General features: G+C 46.2%; 2 protein-coding genes and 1 long non-coding RNA gene across 4 annotated transcripts in view; 1 reads left to right on the plus strand and 2 right to left on the minus strand.

Annotated features, from left to right (window-relative positions):
• The window catches only part of LOC140216112 (uncharacterized), a 78,086-nt gene extending 59,418 nt beyond the window's left edge, over positions 1-18,668 (minus strand). The window contains exons 1-3 of one of the 2 annotated variants that reach the window (XR_011892778.1): positions 17,065-18,668; positions 16,202-16,332; positions 13,857-13,991 (exon numbers count right to left, since the gene is read on the minus strand). This is a non-coding gene — a long non-coding RNA (uncharacterized lncRNA). Of the gene's footprint in view, positions 1-13,856; positions 13,992-16,201; positions 16,333-17,064 lie in introns of those variants that run through there. The other variant, XR_011892777.1, reaches the window with a different exon arrangement.
• Positions 11,095-13,838, minus strand: LOC140215434 (uncharacterized; the record flags this gene model as incomplete). The annotated part of the gene is made up of 3 exons (XM_072285991.1): positions 11,095-13,023; positions 13,082-13,164; positions 13,640-13,838. Coding segments are annotated over 3 exons (1,080 nt in total), but the record flags the coding sequence as incomplete, so codon positions are not given.
• Positions 18,669-19,069: 401 nt separating the features above from the next.
• On the plus strand, positions 19,070-26,756 carry fab1 (1-phosphatidylinositol 3-phosphate 5-kinase fab1). The gene has a single exon (XM_050193789.2). It carries the CDS (start codon positions 19,380-19,382, stop codon positions 25,365-25,367), a length of 5,988 nt encoding a protein of 1,995 aa, XP_050049746.1. The 5' UTR covers positions 19,070-19,379; the 3' UTR covers positions 25,368-26,756.
• The last annotated feature ends 176 nt before the right edge of the window (positions 26,757-26,932 follow it).

The raw sequence follows: 26,932 nt of genomic DNA on the forward strand, positions 1-26,932 counted from the left end.
GAGTGACATATCGGTCGTTTCAATTTTTTTGTCATCACCACTATATATAGTGGTCATGACAAAAAAAATTACTGCAGGGCACTGAAAGAAATCGTCAGAAAGAATTGAATGATTATAAAGTTTATGAAAAAGCCAAAGCTATTGAAGTAGAGGATGTGCTGTCAGAATCAGCGCTACCACCCGCATGGTCTATTTTGACCATGCGGGTGTTAGCAAAAATGATCCAAGATGGGAGTAAATGACTTGTCCTCTATCGCATTTCCCGATGGGAGGTTAATATACTCCGGTTTGGCGGAGTAAAAGATTTACTCCGCTGCTGAACGGAGGTTTTGGATGTACTTATGGGAGTATGTGTTTGCTTCATCGAGGAGCTTTTGCAGGGAACTATGGGAGTATATGTTTACCTCCATCGAAGAGCTCTTGCAGGAAGCTATGGGAGTATATGTTTACCTCCATCAAGGAGCTTATGCAGGGAATTATGGGAGCATATGTTTACATCCATGAAGGAGCTTATGCAGCGAACTATGGGAGTATATGTTTACCTCCATAAAAGAGCTTTTGCAGCAAGCTATGGGAGTTTATGTTTACCTCCATCAAGGAGCTTATGCAGGGAATTATGGGAGCATATGTTTACATCCATCAAGGAGCTTATGCAACGAACTATGGGAGTAGATGTTTACCTCCATCAAATAGCTTATGCAGGGAACTATGTGAGTATATGTTTACATCCATCAAGGAGCTTCTGCAGGGAACTACGGAAGTACTTTTTCACATTCATGAGGGAAGTTTTGTAGGGTGCCATAGTATTTTTTTTCTCTGATCGGGGAGGTTTTGCAGGAATACATTGGAGTATCTGTTCACATGCATCAGCTAGTATGCTAATGTCAGAATTTTCAGTATTGATTTTCCACACTGGGAAATAGACAATATATTGGTTTCCAAGCTGGAAGATGCACACAAAAGTAAGCAACGTAGTGCTTTGTAGAAAATAAATTTGTTGCATAAGCACACAGGCAAGGAAAAAATGAACGACACGGGCACAAGCACTCAACTGGTTTTTGATTCTTGTCCATGTGTTTTTTGCACAAACCACACAGAAATATAATGACATAGAAATACACAGAATAACACAGAAATAGAATAAACAGAAAGCAACTCATCCAGCTGCAGGTTTAGCCAGGACCATATGAAATACATCAAAAATATATCTAAACCTGCCACAAGTGCTTAAACAAGGTGCAATACAGTCATTGCGAAATAACATAGTTATAGCAGAGCATTCTGTGACACCTGAGTTCCCCCGCTTAGTTTTGTGGTACTGCAAAAGGTAAAGCAAAGAGTAAAGAGGACATCATTGCTAGTTGATATTGACATGAGCAAGAGCTAAAGCATCAAAAACTGGGGAGGACGCCAGCACACTTATTGCACTTCAAAACTAAATGACTAGGAAAACGAAAGTTATGGTAGGCAATCATTGCTCGTTGATATTCACATTAGCAAGAGTTAAAGTATCAAAAACTGGGGAGGACGCCAGCACTTATTGCACTTCAAAACTAAATGACTAGGAAAACGAAAGTTATGGTAGGCAGTAACGGTGCCATTTTTACGGTAACAAGCTGGTAGAGTGGCCTAAATAAAGCAGATTCAGCTTTGCTTTTTCCCCATACCACATCGGTGGTCGAGGCGCCTCCTTACACAGCTGCGCGTCACGTGACTGTGTGACGTCACGCCAGACCGAGAGACGGGGCCCCAGCTCGCGGCATCGATGGTGGAGGCGAAGCCTTGCGCGCCGCTGCTGCGGCGCTACCGACAGAGGGCGCTCGCTGGCGTGACGTCACGCTAGGAGGATAAATGGGGCTACAGCTCGGCTCCTCGCTGTGGTCGGCGCGCTGCCTTGCGCTATGTCGGATGATGTATAGCCATAAGTTTAACAAAGGGCAACCATGTCCACACCATCAGCCGAACCAAGGCGCAGCCAAGGGTATTGCTTTCGCAATCTTCCAGGCTTAACCAAGCTAAGCCTTCAGCCAATTTTTTTGCAAATATTTGATTTTTTGTTTTTTATATATTTTAATATACCCCAAACATTTAGCTACATATTGCAAAAAAACAGTATGTCCCTATCACGATTAGTTTGGGTGTTACAGCGAGTTTTTGAACCCTTACCCTCGTATTGCGAAACCGAAACTAAATTGCATTGGTTTCGGAAATCAGCTATATTTCCTTTTTGTAATTATTATTCTCAGTATGTTTATTATCAGCTGTTTATATTATTAAATTGTATTCTTATGCTTGGTTATGCGTTTACTCTTCTTCTAAAATCTTTATAGAAACGGCCACAAGGGAAATACTGACGCTCGAAGAACGTTTGTTGTTTACCTTGGTCAGGCGTCGCTTAGCTGCTGTTCAAATTGCAAATTGCGTTTTCTCAATGCTCGCAGGTGCGAAGGCACAGAAAGTAGACCACTTAGACTACTTTTTGAGTAGTATGGCAAAGGTCAGAGTGCAGAGAAGACGCAAACTTAAGTTTGCCGGGAACCAACACACGACGAAACATCCGTCGCTGTGACGGAGAAGTCGCACGTTCTGCTGAAATTTGCCCGTAAGTTTGTGAACTGCTGCTGAAAGTTGTATACCACGACTTGTTTTACGTCCAATGTACAAATGGCGCGATTTCGCAGATTGAACGGCCGTACACAGCCAAAACATGCCTTGCACAGGCGCACGGCATCTTGTCGCCTTGGCGTTTTCTCGGACACCAAAAACATTCTCGCGGATTTTCAAGCGTACAACCCAGGGAAGTCCTCCAGTGCGTTTGAGCAGTGCAAATAACCTTAACACATTCACACAAAGCACTAATGAGTCGTTGCAGCTGCTCGCTGCACTGATAATTCGTTCTCTCTGCAAATGCTCATATGAAATAACCAGCGAAGGCATTGGAGCTTCACAAGCTTCACACGGACGCGCACTGACACACACACGCCCGTGCTATTTAAAACTCCCATGGGGAGTTTCCAACCACGTGACCTGAAACTCCGTGGGGAGTATAATTGGGTCATGGTCGTTTTTATACTCCGCTCCTAACCTATGGGAGTATAATGAAGACATATGCCGTCTTCACTCCTGACGGAGTGTATTGCAAGGGAGGCATGGGAGGTATTGGGGCTGATAAGCCTATAAAACTCCCATCTTGGCTAATTTTTGCTTACAGTATACTGGCTGGCAGCGCTCCTCCGAAGTCGATGTGGTGTCCGCGTCACAAAGAGCGGCTTCAATATTACTGCACTCGCGCACCATTTCCTCGTGGTCTGTTGCGGTGTCAACTTCGTTTGCAATAGTTCGTCTCTTCTGACGTCAGGTCAACAGCACAAAAGGCTTCTTTTCCCTAGCCGAACTCATGCGAATGCAGGGCGAATACAGCAGCAATTGACACTAGTGACGCTTGATAAATGGAGAATTCTCCCGCCAAGACCAGCGCCGTCGAAAACCCAGCACGCTAACTGAACAGATACGGCCAGACTTATGAAAACATTTTCGAAACGTATTCACCCCTCGTTTTTAAGGTATCTTGCTTGCGACGTTTTTAATGCGTCGAGTTTGGTCAAAAAGCTGTTTGAGACGTTGAATTCATTAATACGACGTTTTGAAGACTTTGTTTGCTACCTGGGAAATGGCAACAATAAGATAGAGAATCAACTTTTATTGAGCCCTTAGTAAAGGTTGGTGCGCGCTGGCACCAGACGGGGTGGAACCTTCTTCTCAGGTCCCATATGCATCCAGCAGTTCCTGGCCCCTAGCCGCCAGCGCGAGCTGGGTCGGGGCTGGAAAACAAGGTCTCCCATCGCTCGGGGGGGTTGGGGCTGGGAAGGGTGGGGGTAGGGATGGTGGGGGGTTCTTGAGCTTAGTGCACCCTGCAAGGATGTGTGCTAGAGTGCCTTCTGATCGTCTGCAAAACGGGCATGAAGTTTCATGCTCTGTTAGGAACATCTTGTGCAAGAGCACGGGATGCGCTAGCGACCCCGCTTGCGTGCGTCGCACGATCGTTTGCTGCCTTCGGCTGAGTTGCGGATGCGGACGGGGAAGCCTACATCTGCCGCTTCTGTACATTTGGATGATGTCTTTGTAATTTGTCACGGGGTGCGGTAGTTCTGGCTCGGCCTGGATTGACAGTTCTCGGGCATAGTGGTCGGCGAGTGCGTTGCCTTCCACTTGCGAGTGAGCCGGGACCCACACGGAGCTCAACGGCCCGTCCCGGTGATTTGCGTTTGGTGAGGATCGCTAGTGCCGCGGGAGAGATGTTCCCCTTGTGGTAGCTTGCGTAGGCGGTCTTGAAGTCTGTGACCACGGTCCTCACTCCTGGTTGTGCGAGTGCGAGGGCCACGGCCACTTCTGCTTCGGGTCCGATGCCTGGGCGGAGGAAGCCCTACAGAGAGCGGCAACGACCGTCCACGAGTATGCCACGACCTGCGGCCTGAGCTGCGCTCCACAGAAATCGGAGCTGCTCATGGTACAGCCCGGAAGACCAAAGAAAGAGCCGCCGCCGAATATAATTATCACCATCGACGGCACAGAGATCAAGCCAACGCAGCAGATCCGGATACTGGGCCTGCTGTTGCGCAGCGACGGCAAGGCGCACGCAGCCGTCAACAAAATCAAGACCACATCAGAGCAGGTCCTGAGTATGATCCGTAGAGTCACCAACCTGAACAGAGGGATCAAAGAAGACGCACTGCGCCTGGTGCAGGCATTTGTCGTGTCACGCGTAACGTACTCCGCCCCGTACCTCCAGCTTACGAAGGTGCACCGCGATACGCCGAACACGACGATAAGGAAAGCAGTAAAGCTCGCCATGGGCATCCCAGTCTACTCGTCAACGCAGAAGCTGCTGGACATGGGTGCCCACTACACGGTGGAAGAGCTGGTGGAAGCACAACTATCCCTCCAGAGAGTATAAGGCTGAGCCGGACAGAGCACGGCCGGGCCGTCCTACGCAAGATAGGATGGCAAATTGAACGGCAACCGACAACGGAGCCGCTCCCCACTACGTGGAGAAACATTATTAAGACCAAGCCCCTCCCCCGGAACATGCAGCCGGGGAGGAACGACAAAAGACGCTCTGCGCGGGCCAAGGCACTGGCTCGACTGCTGGAAGAGGACCCCGAGGTTCTCTACGCGGACGCCTCGCTTCCAAAGCACGGCGCCAGAGCAACGGCGGTCGTCACCACCATCGATAAACTGGTCACTGGCAACAATAGGAAGGCCGCAAATATATATCAGTCATGGAAGTGTGGCGGTAGACCAAACGCATCGAGTACCAGCAGAAATTATGAAAACCTGAGAAAAACCGGCAGCTTCTAAAGACAGCGGCGGAGGACTCCATCTTTGAGTCTTAGCCTATGCACGAATGTTCTAGCATTTATGGCCTCAAAGCCTCATGCTAGCGTGCGGGACGTGGTCGCCAAGGTACCAATTTCCAAGTCATCGGTTTGCAGGATTCTAAACGACTCGGCCTTTCACCCGTGCCACCTTAACCTGCACCAAGGCTTGAAAGATAGGAGCCTACAAAATCGTCTAGATTTATCGAATCGGGTCCTCACGAAAGCATTATCGAATCGGGTCCTCACGAAAGACAAGGAGTCTCCTGACTTTTTTTAGCAACATCATGTGCACAGATCAAGCCCATTTTTCCAGAAACGGGCAGGTAAGTTAGCATAATGCACACTAATGAAGTGACTCCAATCCACACTGGTAAAGCGCAATCGGCACTAGAACCAGTGGTCGTTCAATGTGTGGTGTTGAATTTTCGCCTGCTGTGCCTCTTCCCGCACAGAGGCCCGGACGGCACGACGAGAGAGGGCAGTAGGGGCGGTCGCCATGATGGTTGCCACCCTGCGTTCTTCCTGCCACCTGGGGCAGGCAGGAGTATTAGCAGGGTGATTGCTACCACAATTATTGCAGTGGGCGGCATTTGGGCAGCTTTCTCCTCGCTCGTGCGACCTCCCACAGTGCAGGCAGCTGGTAGGTCTGTCGCAGGTTGCAGCCACGTGCCCATATCGGCCACATTGCTGGCACTGCAGTGGACGCGGTCTTCCAGGCCTCACCCGGAACTGGAGCTTGTATATGGACACGTGCTCGGGAGGGACCGGGCGGCTAAAGCGGAGCGTCGCCTTGTTGCCGGAGCGGGTCGCAGACAGTATAGGGACACTGGACTCGATCGCCCCAGCCAGCTCTGCGTCGGTAGACTCGCCGTCAATGCAACGTATAAAGCCCGTGCTGTTTCCACGGACAGCTGGTGGACGAGCAGCAACGGGAATGGCCTCGGAGCTCGGTGGTGGCGAGCAGCTCCTCCAAGCAGGCCTGTGAGGTCGCGTCCGTGGCCACGATGTTTCTTTTTGTGTTATAACACGGACCGCGGACACACCTGGTAGCGCAGAGAGCACAGCGGCAATCGCAAGGCGGGATCCTCGCTCGAAGGCCCCTCCCGGGACAGAAGGGCGGAACAGGGCCGTTGTGGCGGCTTGTTGCAGAGCCCTGGCGCGACGCTGGGCGTTCCTTGAGAGGACCGTGGTGAACGCGTCCTCTGCTGGTTCGCCGCTCTCGGGTGCCGGGGAGAGTGCGATCTGGGGGCTGGTGGGAGCCTGTTGCTGCGGTGAAGCCGCTGGGCCCGAGGTGGTTGCAGTCGCTGGAGGCTGCAGGCTACCTGGAGTTGTCCGTCGCTTCCCCTTGCCCTTCTTCTTTTTCGATCGAGGCAAGGCGCTTTGTCGGAGGAGCTGGCGGATCTTTCAGGAAGGCAACTGCGCTCTGTGGCTTGCCGCTTGTCACCTTTGCAGCAGGTGTCTTTCCGAGGGCAGCCAGTAGTGGAGGTTTCTGGGGAACCTCCGAGATTGCCTTGGCCCATGTGGTAGACTTGGCAGGAGTGTCTAAAAGTGAATCCGTTGCCTGGGCAATCACAGCATCTCCGGGGGTGCAGTTCCTGTCAGGAATGGCAGGATCGGGCACTGCGGTACTGGTTGCAGATGCGGTCGAAGCGGCAGCCCGGTCCTCAGCTGTGGGGCAAGGAGGGACAGGCGCTGACTTCTTCTTGCTCTCTGGGAGGGCAGTGGAACCCATCAACTGCTCTGGGGCGTCACCCTCGTCATCGCTGTCGCGGCCGCGTTTCCGAGAGGAAGATAAATCCATATCTTCCTCATCGGAGCTCACGGGGAGTTCCGCGGAAGTTGGTTCGGGAGAACCAGCAGGCCAAGCCGACTGGGGAAGTGAGGAGGGTGAAACTTGCAAGAGGGCCGGGGTGGGAGGCTCCGGCTGGCTAACAGCACCACTGGGAGTGAAAGGGGTGTTGCAGGGTGGCGAGACAGCCGCAATCGCAAGGCAATCGCGCGACAGCCGCTGCCGCGGCAGCGGCGTGCTTGGCGAGCCATTCGTCCACGATTTCTGCGGACCTCGCCTCTGCGGCTTCGCGTTGCCGAAGACCAAAGCAGTACGTGGACCAGGTTAGCGGTACGTCGATGCTTGTAGCACTCGACGTTCGTCGGTGGCAAGTGCGAGGAGAGCTCATGTTTGGTTCGGCAAAGTTCGCCATAGTGCGTTATAATTCGTGCGCGCACGCACACCCAAGATAAAGCCCGCGCGCGGCCGATATACGACGCCACCCTCCTTCCCTCCCCGGTGTCACGCGGGCGACGGAAGACGGCGCGCTTCCCCACCTCATTACCTCAATTGCGCACGCGAGATTGAGCCGCCATCGTCGGCTCACCGTTGCATGCTTTCACTCGCACGCACAGGGTATGGAGCACGAGGACAATGCCATCATGAGAAGAAGCCGGTACGTCCGTATCGCAAACAAAACCTGTAACAACTGCCAGAGGAGGTCAACCCAGCTCGCTTCCGCCTACTTTCCTCCTCCGCAACGCTTCGCCTCGTTTTTGCTAGTGTCCCTGTATATGCTCCCGCACAGGAACACTAGTTTTTCCTTTCCCACTTCGCTCAACCTAACCTAGGCTTTACCTCTAGGTTGCGTTGCTTTGCCGCGCGCTCAGCGCGCTCCTTCATACACTATCTCGGAGCTCGCACCGATGACCTGTGAGGCGGCAGATGCCTGCTTGAACTCCCCAGTGAACCTTTTCCAGCAGCACGAAGGCACAAAAGGATTTTTAAAGTCATTGGGTGAGATGACATCGTTTGTGGCTGCTCGCTGATTTGCACAGAAGCACCAAACATCCATCACAGACTGGATGAAACCAAGAAAGAGCACCACTTGAAGGCAGATTTCTATTAATGCCTTTTATGTCGTTTTTGTCCCCCATTGTAAATCTACTTCATTTACCATTTTGCAGTAAGATATTTGGATGCACCTGGTCATGTTGCCAATTATTTTCAGGTATGACGAACTTCTGATAAGACGAACAAATTTTCATGGTCCCTTCGAGTTCATCTTAAAGGGAATCTACTGTATAATATATATGCAACACACTAATTAGGTCACCATGATATTGTGAGAAGTTTGTGAAGGATAAATAAAAGCATAGGTCATCATCATCATCATCAGCCTAGTTACGCCCACTGCAGGGCAAAGGCCTCTCCCATACTTCTCCAACTACCCCGGTCATGTACTAATTGTGGCCATGTTGTCCCTGCAAACGTCTTAATGTCATCCGCCCACCTAACTTTCTGCCGCCCCCTACTACGCTTCCCTTCCCTTGGAATCCAGTCCGTAACCCTTAATGACCATCGGTTATCTTCCCTCCTCATTACATGTCCGGCCCATGCCCATTTCTTTTCTTGATTTCAACTAAGATGTCATTTACCCGCGTTTGTTCCCTCACCCAATCTGCTCTTTTCTTATCCCTTAACGTTACACCTGTCATTCTTCTTTCCATAGCTCGTTGCGTCGTCCTCAATTTCAGCAGAACCCTTTTCGTAAGCCTCCAGGTTTCTGCCCCGTAGGTGAGTACTGGTAAGACACAGCTGTTATACACTTTCCTCTTGAGGGATAGTGGCAACCTGTTGTTCATGATTTGAGAATGCCTGCCAAACGCACCCCAGCCCATTCTTATTCTTCTGGTTATTTCAGTCTCATGATCCGGATCCGCGGTCACTACCTGCCCTAAGTAGATGTATTCCCTTACCACTTCCAGTGCCTCGCTACCTATCGTAAACTGCTGCTCTCTTCCGAGACTGTTAAACATTACTTTCGTTTTCTGCAGATTAATATTTAGATCCACCCTTCTCCTTTGCCTCTCCAGGTCAGTGAGCATGCCTTGCAATTGGTCTCCTGAGTTACTAAGCAAGGCAATATCATCAGCAAATCGCAAGTTGCTAAGGTATTCTCCATCAACTTTTATCCCCAATTCTTCCCACTCCAGGTCTCTGAATACCTCCTGTAAACATGCTGTGAATAGCATTGGAGAGATCGTGTCTCCCTGCCTGACGCCTTTCTTTATTGGGATTTTGTTGCTTTCTTTGTGGAGGACTACGGTGGCTGTGGAGCCGCTATAGATATCTTCCAGTATTTTTACATATGGCTCGTCTACACCCTGATTCCGCAATGCCTCCATGACTGCTGAGGTTTCGACTGAATCAAACGCTTTCTTGTAATCAATGAAAGCTATATATAAAGGTTGGTTATATTCCGCACATTATTCTATCACCTGATTGATAGTGTGAATATGGTCTATTGTTGAGTAGCCTTTACGGAATCCTGCCTGGTCCTTTGGTTGATGGAAGTCTAAGGTGTTCGTGTTTCTATTTGCAATTACCTTAGTAAATACTTTGTAGGCAACGGACAGTAAGCTGATCGGTCTATAATTTTTCAAGTCTTTGGCATCCCCTTTCTTATGGATTTGGATTATGTTAGCGTTTTTCCAAGATTCCGGTACGCTCGAAGTCATGAGGCATTGCATATACAGGGTGGCCAGTTTCTCTAGAACAATGTGCCCACCATCCTTCAACAAATCTGCTGTTACCAGATCCTCCCCAGCTGCCTTCCCCCTTTGCATAGCTCCCAAAGCTTTCTTTACTTCTTCCGGCGTTACTTCAGGGATGTCAAATTCCTCTAGGCTATTCACTCTTCTATTATCGTCGTGGCTGCCACTGGTACTGTATAAATCTCTATAGAACTCCTCAGCCACTTGAACTATCTCATCCATATTAGTAACAATATTGCCGGCTTTGTCTCTTAACGCACACATCTGATTCTTGCCTATTCCTAGTTTCTTTTTCACTGCTTTTAGGCTTCCTCTGTTCCTGAGAGCCTGTTCAATTCTATCCATATTATAGTTCCTTATGTCCGCTGTCTTACGCTTGTTGATTAACTTAGAAAGTTCTGCCAGTTCTATTCTAGCTGTAGGGTTAGAGGCTTTCATACATTGGCGTTTCTTGATCAGATCTTTCGTCTCCTGCGATAGCTTACTGGTTTCCTGTTTAACGGCGTTACCACCGACTTCTATTGCGCACTCCTTAATGATGCCCATAAGATTGTCGTTCATTGCTTCAACACTATGGTCCTCTTCCTGGGTTAAAGCCAAATACCTGTTCTGTAGCTTGATCCGGAATTCCTCTAGTTTCCCTCTTACCGCTAACTCATTGATTGGCTTCTTATGTACCAGTTTCTTCCGTTCCCTCCTCAAGTCAAGGCTAATTCGAGTTCTTACCATCCTATGGTCACTGCAGCGCACCTTGCCGAGCACGTCTACATCTTGTATGATGCCAGGGTTCGCGCAGAGTATGAAGTCGATTTCATTTCTAGTCTCACCATTCGGGCTCCTCCACGTCCACTTTCAGCTAACCCGCTTGCGGAAAAAGGTATTCATTATCCGCATATTATTCTGTTCTGCAAACTCTACTAATAACTCTCCTCTGCTATTCCTAGAGCCTATGCCATATTCCCCCACTGACTTGTCTCCGGCCTGCTTCTTGCCTACCCTGGCATTGAAATCGCCCATCAGTATACTGTATTTTGTTTTGACTTTACCCATCGCCGATTCCACGTCTTCATAGAAGCTTTCGACTTCCTGGTCATCATGACTAGATGTAGGGGCATAGACCTGTACAACCTTCATTTTGTACCTCTTATTAAGTTTCACAACAAGACATGCCACCCTCTCGTTAATGCTATAGAATTCCTGTATGTTACCAGCTATGTTCTTATTAATCAGGAATCCGACTCCTAGTTCTCGTCTCTCTGCTAGGCCCCGGTAGCACAGGACGTGCCTTCTTTTTAGCACTGTATATGCTTCTTTTGGCCTCCTAACTTCACTGAGCCCTATTATATCCCATTTACTGCCGTCTAATTCCTCCAATAGCACTGCTAGACTCGCCTCACTAGATAACGTTCTAGCGTTAAACGTTGCCAGGTTCATATTCCAATGGCGATTCAAATGAAGATGTCATGTCTACAAACGCTTACACAAGTTTGTAGCAAATGCATCAGAAGACAGGGAGATCAAACATCTGTTGGTAATGCATGGAAACACATACGCAACGCATACATGACCATTTCTGGAACTGTTTAACAATAACATAAAAGGAACACTGGCTGAAAGTTGTTGACATAGCAAAGATTTCCAGACTCATCCAGCATATCTTGCACATAGACAAGTGTATGGGAAAAAAATTCTAACAAGGGGTTTTACATATGAAAAGAGAAATCCATACAAATAAGAGAAAAAATAGAGCTGGGTAGGCCATGTAATGCATAGGGTAGACATGGTGGACCATTAGAGTTGCAGAATGAGTGCCACAGGAAGCTCAGTCGAGGATGGTAGAAAATTAGGTGGCGTGATGAAATTAAGAAATTTGCAGGCTCAAGCTGTAATCGGCTAGTGCAAGACAGGTGTAATTGGAGGTCGCTGGGAAAGGCCGTCATCCTGCAGTGGACATAATATGCTAAATGACTGAAAGGTGTGTGCATATGAAAGGCGCTTTAGAATGAGGGAGCAAGATTCAGACCTTTTCGCATTCCTTGTGCTTTACAGCCAACAGTGCCCTGCGATTTCCAGTGCTTCAATGCAGTTCTTTTAGCTTTCTTTATGGCAGACAGGCGAAATGATGTTGACCTTGGCAGCTTGCTTTTTTCTTCTCCTGAGCAGCCCTTGGTCGGGGAGCCGCCCATTATAATGCAACCAGGTGTAGGTGCACCCTCTGCCAAGGGCTTCTGGGCCTCAAGGAGGAGAAACTGGACCTTCTCTAGCTTATGCCTATTTGTACAACATACTGACAGCCCTTTCACTATTTTTGCAGTCTCTCGAACAGAGCGCCTGATCTTAGATAAGCCATGCGACTTCCTTCTAGGAGTGGCTCCTTACAGACTGTAGTCGGTTTTAATTTCTGCATTTGGTAGCTGGAATCTGCTTCTGGCGTTGCTTGACCAGAATGTATGGTGAGGAGCTGTCCCAATTTGTAACTTTCTGGCAGGGAATTGAACATGAAGTCCTGGTTGTTATTAAATACAGCACAGAAATGTTTGCAGCTCAGCTTGCTCTTTGCGAAGTCTTGGCATGAACAAGATGGACAATTAAAGTCTACAGTATGAAATTCACCAGGCACACTGGATTTTGCTTTGAAAATGCCTTGTTTGTCTCCACTGGCCACAGCTTCCTTGCTGTGGCACATAGCTGTGTGAAGCCTGCTCATTCTGTGCTTCACTGCTATTGGAGGTCTGTTATGCAAGTATCCTGGAATACCTTCGTGGTACACTCTGTATGATGCAGACCACAAAATATTTTGCTGACAGAACTGCTGCTGCCAGTCAGGGAAGAACTGTTTCACTAAACCAGTGATGAGTCCAGTCGAACTCCTCCTGCCACGCCCACCCTCCAAGTAAAACTCCTTTAGGAGTTTGTTTTGTGATTCTGTTTCACTATTTGTTGTAAACATGACTGCAAATTGCTGCCTGTGGTACTTAACCCACATTTCTGACATGGGTATCCAATGTGCAAGCATATATTCCTGGAACCCTATGTTTTTCCAGAATACCGACTCTCTGAGAGACTTGAGTGCATTAGAACAGGTGGCATGGGCCAAACGCTGCATTAAGTGGCAAGACCTTGTCTTTATTTTCCCCTCTGTTATCCTTGCAACGCACCCATCGCTTCCATGCCTGCTCATTATGAAAATCCCAAAGCTGAATTTTCCTGTGGGGAAAGACTGACTTGATAGCACTTATCTCTGCTTGGCAGTAGTCATATATCATAAAATACTCGGGTGCCACATTCTTATTCCATGCCCTAAATATTTCACGTGCTTCCCTGATGCAAGTACATATTTGTTTCAAATCGGACTGCAAATGCTCCAACTGTCATAAAAGACATTGGTATCTTCACTACAAAAAAAAAAGTGGTAGTGCATAATCAGTAGACTTGTTTGTAGCATCGAGGCACACTACATTGCTTCCATATTTCTCTAAAAGCTCACTCATGAATTATGACTGAAAACAGAATAGGAATGTGCTCCTATGCTGCTGTGAAACCCATTCAACAGTTTCACTTTCATTGCAAGGTGAGCTGCAGCCTTCATTATATGAGCACACAAAGAAATGAGCATCTAAATTTTGCTTCTGATGCTCCTCAACCAGATGAATGGCATTTTCCTGATCAAGATCACTGCACCTTTCTTTCTTCAGTGCAAGTTGAATGTCATTTGCTATGTCTGTTTGTAGCATGAAATGCATAACTACTATCAGGAGGCTGCCTTCCTGCAAGAAGGACATCGTGAACACAATAACTGATGCATTTTTTCATCTCTTGCACTGATGTGATGCCTTCACGCACAAAGTCATTAATTCTGTGACTAACATTCACATCTATAGTCTGTCCAACACTAATTGCCTGCAAAAAACCATGTTAAGTGTGACAGCACAGTCTGGTCATATTAAAGAAGATAATTTTCCGAGATGGCACAGGCTGTCCTGATGAAAGGGCTTCAGACAGTCTTGTCAGTTGAGCTGCCTTTGCTACCTTGACTTGGCAATTCAAAGTTCCTACGGTTACAGGAAACTGTGAAATAGATGTAGAGACAGCAAATGGCATCACATAAACTTGAGAACCAATTGACCATGAGTAAATATTTAAGGCACAGCCCAACAAAGAGTTGCATCTGCTTACTGCTGCAGTGCATCTATAATATTAAAATTGTCCTATTTTTGTTACAAAGTTATGCTATATTCAGCTGCCCTGTGCTTTGAGTTACCATTAATTTGTCCTTGCCATTTGCTAGCCTCCTGGTTAACTCAGACGGCACACCAACAATGTCGTAATGGATTTGATCGCAGGCTTGATCCCCGGACCTGGGTGAATTTCTCTTTCAACTGCAATGGTTTCTTCCTGAGAAACTCATACGGGCTTATTTTGTACCTTCATGCTGCTGTCGAGCAGCCTACAATTTTTCATTTCAATACAATGTGAGGTGTGACAGAGTACAGTAGGCGGCAAATCAGATACAGCAGAGAGTATATTCAGATGTACGGGCCACACCAGTTATAATGCTTGTTGTAGCACCTGCATTTTTATAGGCACCAGTCCTAAGTACATAGCCTTTAGCTTACTTCAGCATCAATACCAAGATACAAATGTCTTAAATTGGCAACTGTTTGGCTCATATTTTACTGACCTGCAACATTTTTATGCAATACTGTTCTCTGTTGCTTTCTCTACTCTACTGTTTCACAGCAAGAACGTATATAGTATGTCATAGTGTGCTTCTTTGAATATGTTGTTTGTAATGACGCAGCTTTTCTGCTTGAGTAGTTGTATTTTTGCAGTAGTGTAGCTGCACTTTTCATGTCAAATTATTCTTCACAGATGTTGGGGTTCGTATGGGTACTACAATCTTCAACTGTTGTGGCATATGCGATTTCCTTTCTGTAGCATTGCTGATTGCTATTGCCATCTTTTGAGCTACAGAAAAGACAACTTGCACAGCTTTCAGGCTAATGTGACCTTCCATCATTCCTTTCTGGACAAAGCAGGCTGATTAATCTATTGATTACACCTCCCACATGTAGTACAGATAAAGTGGACATCTTTGTGCACACTGACATTTTGCACATTTGGATTTACTAGTTATTTGAATTTACTAGTTATTACAGAGCCCGACATAGCCAAAAGGAGGGCTCTTGTTTATGGTAAGAAAAAATTAAAAGGCGCCTCACTAGGCCAAACTGCAAAACTTGTGTAATCGCTAGTAGTTCTAATGCACTGTCTAGGAAGCATTTTACCAAAATTATTGTTTTTAATTGGTTCATTACTGGACAAGGTAGAAGAAATTGAACTTTCCTGTCATGATGGCACCAGGAGGCAGGGCATCTCTGTCAACAGAGACAGTTTCCCCCTTTGCATCGACTAGTTTCTGCAAGCAGCATTGCTTCCCTGCCTTCTATCATACCAAAGCCGGTGGACTGCATCACGTTCATGTGACAAGCCCCACCTCCTTTTTTCTTCTTCTCACTCTCTTTTCCACATTAGATGATTAACCAAGGTCACGCACTAAAATCGGTGACGCTGCAAGCAGCACGTCTTGCATAGAGGTACTTTTGCATGTGACATTCTCTCATGCTCTCTCGCTTCAAGTGCGCAGGGCCTTCTGTTTGAAATTTCAAATGGGCTTTTGCCACACAGCTGTTTCATACTTTGGGGACATGATTGCCACCATGTAATCTAAGCACCACGCTTTTTTGTTTACAATGCCCAAACCTGGTGATGGGCCCTCTAATATGTATTCTCATCTGGAAGTTCTGAATATCATGTGACCTACTTGGTCACATTGCTTTTTTGCTTTGGCTTAAAAGTGACAACTTTTTGGACCACTTGTAATGGTGGTGGAAAAAAAAACTTGTGCCACATCTGAGCAGGGACTCTGTACATGTTAACGGAGGTGCCATACCACTATTCCTTTTTCTGCATCAGAGGCTATCGTGCTAGAGCTGACAACATCAGAGTAAATTTCAAGATAAAAGTCATCATGTTTAGTACTGTTAATGCTGTTTGTGGAGTGGTGCAAACAGTACCATTTATAAAGATTTTGGTATCATAATGTCAACCCTCTAGAGCATTGCATTGTTTTGCACTGAATTATTTCTAGAACACGTATAAAATTTAAGGTGCCTGCAGGCTTAGCAAGCAGAAATGCGGCAGCCTTGTTTCTGCAGTGTAAGCAAATATGATATAGTAATTGCTAATATTAAACATTGAAAATAATTTTTACTTGCCTTGAAATCTGGAAATGTTTCAACGACTTTAAGGTGCACGGTTGCTGTGTAGCCCCTTTTCTTGTATCCTGCAGTCTGCACTCGGTCCTTTGGAAAGTGTTGTCTGTCAATTCAGGGCCTTGATTTTCGTTCTGAAGGATACAAGATGGGTAGTCAAGCACTTGTGTGTTTGAATAGAGCTACAAAAAGAGCAATATGAAGTGACACTTCAAAAATATCTGACACTTAGTGGTATTGTTATCTGAGAAGTGGTATATTTTCAAGTACAGGCCACTTTTGGAGGACAGTGGTGGCTAAATTGAAACATATAGGAGAATGGTACGAAAAAAGAAAAAGCTTCAGCAGTTTTATGTGCCTCAAGCACCACTTAAGAGAGAGGAAGAGAAAAAGAAGCTAGATCTTAGGGTTGACGTGGCTCATTAAGAAGCTAGCGTTTCATGAAGGGCCTAACAATGCCTCAACTTCCCAGCATCAACAGTGCATCCCAAGGAGCAGAATGCTTTCCATCCTCACCTTGGGGTGAATCATACTGTCTGCCTGGCAGATTTCTAACACGCATGTCACACTAACACATTTAAGATCTCAGTTGCGCTTATATAATGTCAGTACAGGTATGTACCATTATTGAAAGTGAATACAATGGGAGGAAAAAAGTTGAGATCTCAAGTCTAAAGAAAACGTTTCAGGTTAATTTCATTGTAATGTTGGACCAAAGATGCCCTAGCAGAAATTATACCTACTACTTGATAGAATACTTTGCAATGTTATACATAAACTTCAACAAATCCATATCGCACCACATAGCAAGCAGTGTTAAAACCAAAGCGTAAGAAACACTAGATAGTGAAAAGTACTAGTTGTACCTATGTCCTATATGAAACGAACAGCTTATTTTGCAGAGCCTTTTTAAATGTGTCGGTTTCTATAGGGAGCGCCAGTACAGAACACTGAGGCAAGAACAGGAGTGCCACTTATCTATGCGTGCATTGGGCTTAAGCATTTTTTTATGAGTGCACGAGCACTTTAAAAAAACGTTTACACCCTTTAGGGCTTATATTGTCCCCAAACAATAATCGTCATCTGCCTTGCATGCGTTTCCTCTTTTGAAAACTCGGCGCTCGTGACTTTCCTGTCGAGAATGCTGTGTCGAACTGATAACACACAAACCGTTCGCGACTGGGAAGCGTTAAAGAAACTAAACGCGGGCAAGACAGATGACGATTATTGTTGTGGGACAAGATAAGCCTCAAAGGGTGTAAACTTTTTTAAGAGTGTATAGCCTGCTCCACTACTCTTAAATAAAATTACACCCTTTAGGTCATATCTTGCCACACAACAATAATCGTCATGTCTCTTGTCTGCATTTCCTTTCTTTAATGCTGTGAGACTGGTACTTCCAAGTCAAGAACAGCATGCGTGTTATAAATATGATCCCAGGTAGCCACAAACATCCAATAGATGTGCCGGATTGATCCAAACATCCAGCAAAATATGGGATATCCTATGGACATGCTTTAAATGGACATAAATCTAAGGGACGTACAGTGGCATCAAAGTTTTGGATGTCCATTGAACATCTATTTAGTTCATTCATCAGACATACAGCGGACAAAATATTGGATGTCCATAGAACGTCTCTAAAAACAGTACTTCAGACGTACATTGGACTTCCATAAAGTTTGTATATTAGGCGCGCATTGTAGGCCCTCCAAAACTTTCACATTGTATACGCCCTTCTATGATTTTGACATCGACGATGCTATGCAGTTGGTGCCTGTAGTTGGTGCGACTATATCGCGCTATGTCATCAGTTCATATGTAATGAATGTCCATAAGATGTCCCATTCTTTTGCTGGGCATCGATCGATCGTTGCTTCTTCATAAAATGAATGTTTGCGCATGAAATGTACATTTTTTCAGTAGAACAAAATACACAAGCAGTGGGCGAAGCGAAAGAAGAACGTACATGTGGCCAAAACTTTCGTGTAGCAGATTCTGAGTTTTCGTAGACTTCTTTGTTTCCAACTTGGAAAGCATATTTAGTGCCAGCAAACAAGGACAGAAGGGAGACTACACCACATTAGCGCATTGTGGAGTCCTCTCCCTTCCGTCCTTGTTCACTGGCGCTAAATATGCTTTCCAAGTCAGTTTACCAACACGCCCAACAAATGCTAATGCTGAAATTTGTTTCAAACTTTGGAAAAGTAATCGAAAAGATAAGTTACAGTACATTCAGCAATTAACTGATATATAGCAGAAAAAAAAGCGTATGGAGATTATCGTTTGGGGACAAAATACAACCCAAAGGGCGTAAACTTTTTTTAGAGTGAGGGATCGTCATCTGTCTTGCCCGCATTTCCTTTCTTTAACGCTGCGAGCCTGGTACTTCTTAGTCACGAACAGCTTGCGCGTTATCATCTTGACACAGCATTCTCGACAGGAAAGTAGCGAGCGCAGTTTTCAAGAGAGGAAACGCAAGCGAGGCAGATGACGATTATAGTTTGGGGACACGATAAGCCGCAAAAGGTGTAAACTTTTTTTTGAGTGTACGCAAGTTCTCGTGTTTTACTTTCTCTTTTTCTCTCATGTACTTTTGGTCCAATTTTATGTTTATTTGTGCTCACTTGACGTTTTGAAAATTCGAAAAGTATTCAAAAGATATTCACATTTACAAATAGTGATTATTCAATTCAAACACCGCATCAAATAGGATATTATTCGATTCGTTATTCGAAAGTTTCAAATATTCGCACACCCTTACTACCTAAAATGTGGCGTCCTCGCGCGGCAGGGATAGGGATAGTTCCAGTTGGTGTTTGTTCTGTTGAGAAGGCAAGGCTGGCAAGCCAGCGGAGGGCTGGGAGGCCGGAGGTGGCTATTGGCCCCATGTTGGCCCAGTTGGCCGCTACGGTTCTATGGCTATGGCCGCTACGGCTCTAGTTACGGTGTGGGGAAGAGTAATTTCATTCATCATTCATACCGTTCATACGCTTAGCGCAGTACTCGGTGTGCTTAGTGCGTGGACATGGTTTGTTTGACGCTCCTGTGGGTCTTCCTTACTCAGTGCTCATATGTTGGCAGGAAACCAATCGCAATAAGACAGACCAACCACGCTCAAGCCCAAGCAATGTCCTAGCCGTGCATCGAAAACAGCTGGCCTGTCAACGGGGCGTGCAAAATGGAGCCCGCTGATTACCGTCGCGGAGCGAAGAAACTCGATTCGCCCACTTCGCTCACCGAGTTTGCTCCTCTTAGCTCCGACATGAAAACTAAAGCGAGTGGGTTTTCTCTGAGCCGGTTCTTCAAGCTTTCACGAGCACCAAGAACTGGTCCTACCGCGGACCCCGCAGTGCCTGAAGTGCGTGAAGAGAGTCCCTGTCAATGCATCCCCGAAGACGAAGTTGTTGCTCCTGCTCCACAATCATCGCCCAGTGCCAGGACTGAATGCGACTCTCCGATAGCTGCTACACGTGCGTTAACTGCTGAACCACAGACAGTACCGCCACCACCTCCCGAGGGCAGAGGAGAACTGGACGTTTTGTACACACGCAGTTTCTCTGGTGTGTTGAGTCGTATCGCGCACATCATGGACCGCGGTATCGTGGCCCCAAATGCGTACAAAGACGCAGATTTCAAACAATACTGGATGCCGGACAGCAACTGCAGGGAGTGCTACGAATGCGGCGACAAGTTCACAACTTTTCGTCGGCGCCACCACTGTAGGATTTGTGGCCAGATATTCTGCAGCCGCTGCTGTAACCGTGAGATTCCTGGTAAAATAATCGGATATAGAGGAGACTTGCGGGTTTGTATGTACTGTTGTCAGGTGGTATTATCCTACGTCAAATCGCTGGACTTGAGTGCTGATTTGCGTGGAGTCCTGTCGGATCTGCAGAATAAGCTGGGTATGATGCGCATGGAAGAGGAAGACTCCACTTCACCTGATACTGGCACATGGGGTTCATCAGGAAGAAGAAAGACTTCAGTGGGATTTCGGGAAGAAGCCTTAGTCGTTCCAAAGGGAGACACGGAAGATTACAGCCCTTCAGACAAGTCTGGCTTCCAAACCCCTTCACCAGGCAGGACGCCTGTCTACGACAAGATGTTCATTCGTGAGTTGTGGTCTCAGATACAACACCCAGTTCATGGAGTCTCTTTTCAGACCCACCGGCACCGCCTTCATTCCTACAGCAATTGTGTAGTTGGGAATGAACTTGTGGACTGGCTTGTAGCACAGGGGAAAGTCTCTTCACGAGGGGAGGCAATTTCAATTGGACAGGCTTTGATTGATAGCAATTTCCTGGAGCCTGTGCTACCTCATGAGCCAATCTTTATTGATGCCTATTCCCTATATAAGCCTGGTTCAGACAATCAGACAGATGCTGGCTCAAGCCATTCGAACAGCCCTCCTGATGAAGTTGTGGAGGAGAATCAAGATCCTCTTTGGGTTTCTGAAATTCAGCCTGCTGGCAGCCTTTCTCCTTTTGCCGTTATGGATGACATACTCAGAGTAGATAAGATGCCAACTGACCGCTTGGACAGTTCAATGCCATACAAGGAAAAGAAACGACTTGCAGCATCAACATCAACATTTTTTCTCAATCTTGATTTGAAAGAATCCAGAGTAACTGTCTCAAGACCACGTGACTCACTGGCCATATCCCCAGAGGAGGAAGAACCTGAGGACACAAGGCGTAGCCGCTGGGACTCCCATCGAAGTGCTATAAATAGTGAAATCTGTAATCGCACTATTGCAGATGACTGTGTCAGTGGAGCTTTGTATGCAAGCTGCAGCATGAATAACTCTGGCCAGCAAAAGTCTGTGCTTGATGAAACAAAGGTGAAAGAAGCCAAAGAGAGCTTGAACTCGGCCTATAGTGCGCTTGAGAAAGACCTGTTGAACCAGCTTCTAGCAGCTGATGGGCTTCCATTGCCTTGGGCTGAGGTAGTGTTGCCAATTATTCACAGAGTCGCAAGCACTGTAACACCTGATGTGAAGCACCTGGATGATGACATGGATATTCGGCAGTATGTTCATATAAAGAAGATTCCAGGGGGACACAGAACTGAATGTGCTGTTGTCAATGGCGTTGTTTGCACAAAGAATGTTGTTCATAAGAAGATGCGACAACAGTTGACTAACCCACGCATTCTTCTTGTGGGCTCGTCCATTGTGTACCAGCGAGTTGAAAACAAGCTCTCCTCACTTGACCCTATTCTTATGCAAGAATGCGAGTATCTCAAGCACGTTGTTGCCAAGATACAGGTCTTTCAGCCAGACTTGCTTCTTGTTGAAAAAACAGTGTCTCGGCTGGCACAAGAAAAGCTTTTGCAGATGGATGTTACTCTAGCAATCAATGTGAAGCCATCGGTTATGGAACGAGTTTCACGGTGCACTCAATCAGCTATTGTTAGCTCCATAGATGCCCAGCTTCGAAAGCCTAACTTGGGTTCCTGCCAAAACTTTTTTGTGAAGACCTATCTACTCCCATCAAATAGATTCAAGACACTTCTGTTTTTCGATGGATGCACTAGCACACTAGGATGCACTATTCTGTTGAGAGGAGGCTCGGGAACTGAACTAAAGAAAGTCAAGAACATAATTCGTTTCATGCTGTATGTAGCTTTTAACTGGCGACTAGAGCTGGCTTTCTTAATGGATGAGCATGCTGAACCACCAGCACGGTTACACATTACCGAGGATGATATGGAAAATGAAGTTGAAGAGAACTGTGCCATGCATGATGAAAGCCTTGCTGCATCGGACCACACAGAACAGAAGGTGTCGTTGGGGCCAGAGGACAGTACAAGAAAAGTAGAGATTAGCTGTGTTGAAGACTTCAGTGATCCACTCCACACTTTGTTAAACTCGGATGAAGATGCAGCTGCAGTCACAGAGCACAGACTTTCATTGAAGTCGCAAGTTCTGCCACTAAGTAACTCATTTAAGTTAGCCCTGGATTCAACAATTCTGTGTTGTTCACCCTTTATTAGGCTCACAGTGCCCTACCTGAAGACTGAAGCTGGTCGCCGCTGTGAACTGCGCAAGTTTTTCTCTGATGAAATTTACTGGTCTCCTAAAACATGTGACACTGAGGAAGTGTGGAACAAAATGGAACCTGATGATTCATCATTGAGTACATTGAGTGCCAAGAATATGCTGGAAAAGGTGGTCATTCTTCCATATCACCCTTTTACTTATCAGAAGCTTTCATACTTTTGGGAATCAGTTGAAGCAGAAGCACTGCTAGCAGACTTTCGGGCCCGTGGCGGAAGAATCCAGAACCTTTGCCATCACAACTTTGGCAAGGTTGAAACTTTGCCAGGACATTCACCAACCAATGGGGCTGGGGCCACAGCAGACCAGCACATCTGTGATGGCAGAACTGATGCTCTCAGTCCCTACAACCATCAAAGGGTTGCTGTGCTTTTCTGTAGCTATTCACCAACTTCAAGCAATGCACCATACTTCTGCGTCAATCCATGGGTGGTCAATATGGACTTTTATGGTCGCAATGACATTCCACTTGGTGGTTTCCTAGAGCGCTATTGCTTTCGATCATCCTACACATGTCCCAATACATCTTGCGACACCCCCATGCTGGAGCATGTGCGCAAGTTTGTTCATGAAAATGGTTGTATTCAAATTCTGTTGCATCACTTAGACAATCCACCAACCACGGCCCAGAGTTCTATTCTCATGTGGAGTTGGTGCCGTAAATGTCGCTTTGTGACACCACTTACTACAATGAGTGAGGAAACATGGTCACTTTCATTTGCCAAATACTTGGAGCTGCGTTTTCATGGTCATGCCTACACATGCAGGGGCTCACATGAGCAGTGCCAACATTCTTTGCACCATGATCACTATCAATACTTTGCTTCACAGCAAGTAGTGGCATCTTTCAAGTACTCACCTATCGCAATTAGGGAAGTTGCTTTGCCTCCACCTGTGATCTCCATTGTTGATGAAATTCCTCAAGTTAGTGTAGTTGTTGATGAGATTCGGGACTTGGCACTTAAAGGCTACTGGGTTTATAACACTGTCGTTGAGACATTGTGCTCCCTTAGGGCACAGGTGCAGGCTACTAAATATGAAGCTTTTGCCGCAGACCTCATGGAAATGCAGCAAACGGAGAAGAATGCCTTTAAAGAGAAAATAGAAGACATTCAGCTCCAGCTGACATCACCAAACTTGAAGAAGTGCCAATCACAAGATCCATCTACATTGGACACGTGCGTCCTCAATGAGGCATGTTCACTGGCCTGGAAAATCAATGACAGCCTTGTCTTACTAAAACACTACATTGCAGATGCTGTTAATTGTTGGAACAAAAGGTTACAAGACTTTGAATCAGTCAGAAAAAGAGAAGAAAAGTTGCTGGCAAAATCAAGCCAAATGAAGAAGCCCACATCTTCACTTGGAGCTGACACCACAGCATTTTCAGATGACCAGACAGGTTCAGCCAAACATGAACTCAATGAAAGCATAGACACAGCCAGCAGTCTGGGAGATAGTGATTCTGCTGGAGATGCAGACATTGTGGAGGGCCACTTCAGCATTGAACCACATCAAATGCTGGATATAATCAGGGATGACAATGTTGCATTCCTACCCGACGACAGCTTTAGTCCTCCTACTGGCACAGCACTACGGGTGTCCAGTAGCAGCTCATCAGTTTCAAGCTGTATGTACGGCGCTTCTCCAGGGATATATGCTGGCCTTATGGGCCAAGACACAAGTACTCCAAAGCAGGACAGCTATAGCCAAGCACCAGGGTTGGACGATAGCACAGAGTCAAAGAAGTCCGCAGCCTTAAGGAGCCACGAACGGTCTCGTTCCGATGGTGCAGAACGCATGCTTGAAAATCGTACGAAACTGTCCGCAGCATCCAAAGTAGATGATGACACACCTGGCAAACAGGAAAAAAGAGGAACTGTTAAAACCATTATCAGCCAGCTTCTGTCTAGCTCTGGAAGCAATCCTATTCAAAGCCCATTTCCTGCATCAGACCATTTTAATGTGTCTCATGGTGCCAGAATTCCCATTGTTATATATGACCAGGAACCCAGCTCTATTATCGCTCATGCTCTTGCTTCCACGGATTACGAACAGAAACTTGCAGAGCTGCAGTCAACTCTGACAACAGCTCTAAATCAGTTGCGTGAGCAGCCTAGTCCAACTACAAAAGCACCTGCAGAGAATGCTATGGTAGATTTTAATGATCTGGCTCTTTGTAGCAGCCAGGAAACAGACAAGCGAACTGGACACAAGAACCCCAACATGCACATTGAAACCCAGTTCAGTGATGCAACATCACAGTTTTACTGCCGCATATTTTTTGCTGAACAGTTCCGAAAATTGCGATGTCTCATTTTTCCTCATGGAGAAGATCGCTTCATCCACTCACTTTCTCGGTGCGTGTCTTGGAGTGCACAAGGTGGGAAGTCTGGTTCTTCATTCTGCAAAACACATGATGACCGCTTTATCTTGAAGCAAATGTCTCGTTACGAGGTTCAGTCTTTCCTTGAATTTGCACCCCTGTACTTTCAATATGTAAGCAGTGCTTGTACCGACAGGCAACCCACCGTATTGGCCAAGATTGTTGGTGTGTTCCGCATCGGGTACAAGAACTCTGCCACCAATGCTGCATCAAAGCTAGACCTCCTGGTCATGGAGAACCTCTTCTACAAGCGTAACATTGCTCAAAAGTTTGACCTCAAGGGTTCTGTGCGTAATCGTATGGTAAATACACGCTCACAAACTGAAGGCGATGTGGTCCTTTTAGATGAAAACTTGCTGAAGACAACATGCGATTCTCCTCTGTATGTTCGACCACATTCCAAAACTGTCCTATCTCTGGCTATCAGGAATGATGCAAATTTTTTATCTGATAATTCTGTCATGGATTATTCATTGCTTGTTGGCTTTGACAATGACCGGAAAGAGCTGGTGGTTGGTATAATAGACTACATACGTACTTTCACCTGGGACAAGAAGCTTGAGATGGTGGTGAAGTCAACTGTGACTCTTCGGGGCCATGGGAAACTTCCCACAATCGTCTGGCCAAACCTTTATAGAGTTCGGTTCTGTGAGGCAATGGACAAGTACTTTCTGTGTGTACCTGATCACTGGAGTGGCCTAGGCAGAGGCGTCGAGTGTTGATGTGCTGTGCATCTTGACATCAAAGCAAGTTCTGCTTTCTATTGTGAAATGTGCTATTCATTGTTGACTTTAAAGTACTGTGATTAACTTGTACGCTACTGTGATAGAACCTTTTCCTGGGCAAAGGAGCTTTTCTTTCTGGATTGCTTGTAGCCTAAAACGAATATTATGCAACCTTCATTCAAGATTGTACTGGATGTCTGTGAGCTTTCATTATAGAAATGGCAGCATTCTAGCAGCAAAAGCTTAAATACGAACCAAAAGCCAGTGCTGTGTACTCCACTTTTGTTTCACAATATACGTGAATTAAAACTGCATAATGGAGAGTTTTCTAGTCTTTAACGACGGTAAACACATACTTTTCAGATGATGCTTCGCTAAAACTTTGTCTAGAATACAGTATAAATACAACTGCATTTGCTTAAGTCATCAAAAGGTGCACTGCAAAGTGTGGGTTTGAGATAGCTGTGTAAGTGGACCATGCTCAGCAACGAGCTGTGTGAAACCCACCATCACTCCAGCAACCTAGAGACAATTCAGTTCACAAGTTGAGAACTTGTTGTTGTGCGAGTTGGTTGAGCCCTAATGAATACATTATTGCACTAACTGGAAAATAAAGACGTGGAAAGACTAGCAAGAAACGATAGGTCGAGCGCTCACCCCATCAGTTCTTACTAGTCTTTATTTTCCTGTAATACTTCTCCGGAAACCCACAAGGTAGAGAGACATAATTAAGGGAAAATGAGACAAAGCTCATGTTAGTGCAGCAATGTATTCATCAGTTCGCAAGCTCTATAAAAGCAACTATGCCTCCGTTATGCCTGTCTGTAGCAAACAAAGCTTAAGTGACAGCAGCTGCTAATGTTGGGAGTACAGTGCCCAGGGCAATAGACTTGCATATCAACAAGGTTGCTCATACATGCAAGTATTCAGTGTAGCAATGGTCAAAAGACTGATCTTGCGGTGTTCAAAGTGCATGTACACGGGCCCTGCTGGCCCAACACCTAGTCCTCACCACTTTTGCACTGTACTTTGGTTCAAGGCAGCCTTGAAGGGAATACCGAGAATACCATTGTGGATGCTAAGCCAGTTTGTCATGGGGTTAAAAAAAAAAATGCCTCTTACCATAACCCTTCAGCCCTGCTGCTACCAGCACCCTTTGCGGCAGTAGTGTTGCGAGACTCGTCACAAATTTGGTATATTGGTCTCGACGGTGGTGGCTGTGCGAGCATTTGTCGAGTGCAGTATCATGCATTAGCGTATAAGGCTATGATGTGCAATGACGGTATTGTGCATCAACTCTGATGCTTCATAAACACCATTTTTGAAATGGTTGTTCCAATGTGCAAGTAACGTTGAAAACCAGCACCATAAAGAACTTTACAGCGAGTTTTGTCTGTTCCACTTGCATTCAACAAAGCAATTTTTTTTCATTATAGATGCTTTTTGTTGTGGCACCTGCGTCATAGTGCCCAACAACCTAAAGCCTGAATTAATGTAAGTAGAACATCAACATAGAAGTTTACACTGCACACACCAGTGCAGCTTTCTTCTCGGCATGGGTA

Source organism: Dermacentor andersoni, chromosome 1, assembly GCF_023375885.2.
Source record: "Dermacentor andersoni chromosome 1, qqDerAnde1_hic_scaffold, whole genome shotgun sequence".
Lineage (NCBI taxonomy): Eukaryota > Metazoa > Arthropoda > Arachnida > Ixodida > Ixodidae > Dermacentor > Dermacentor andersoni.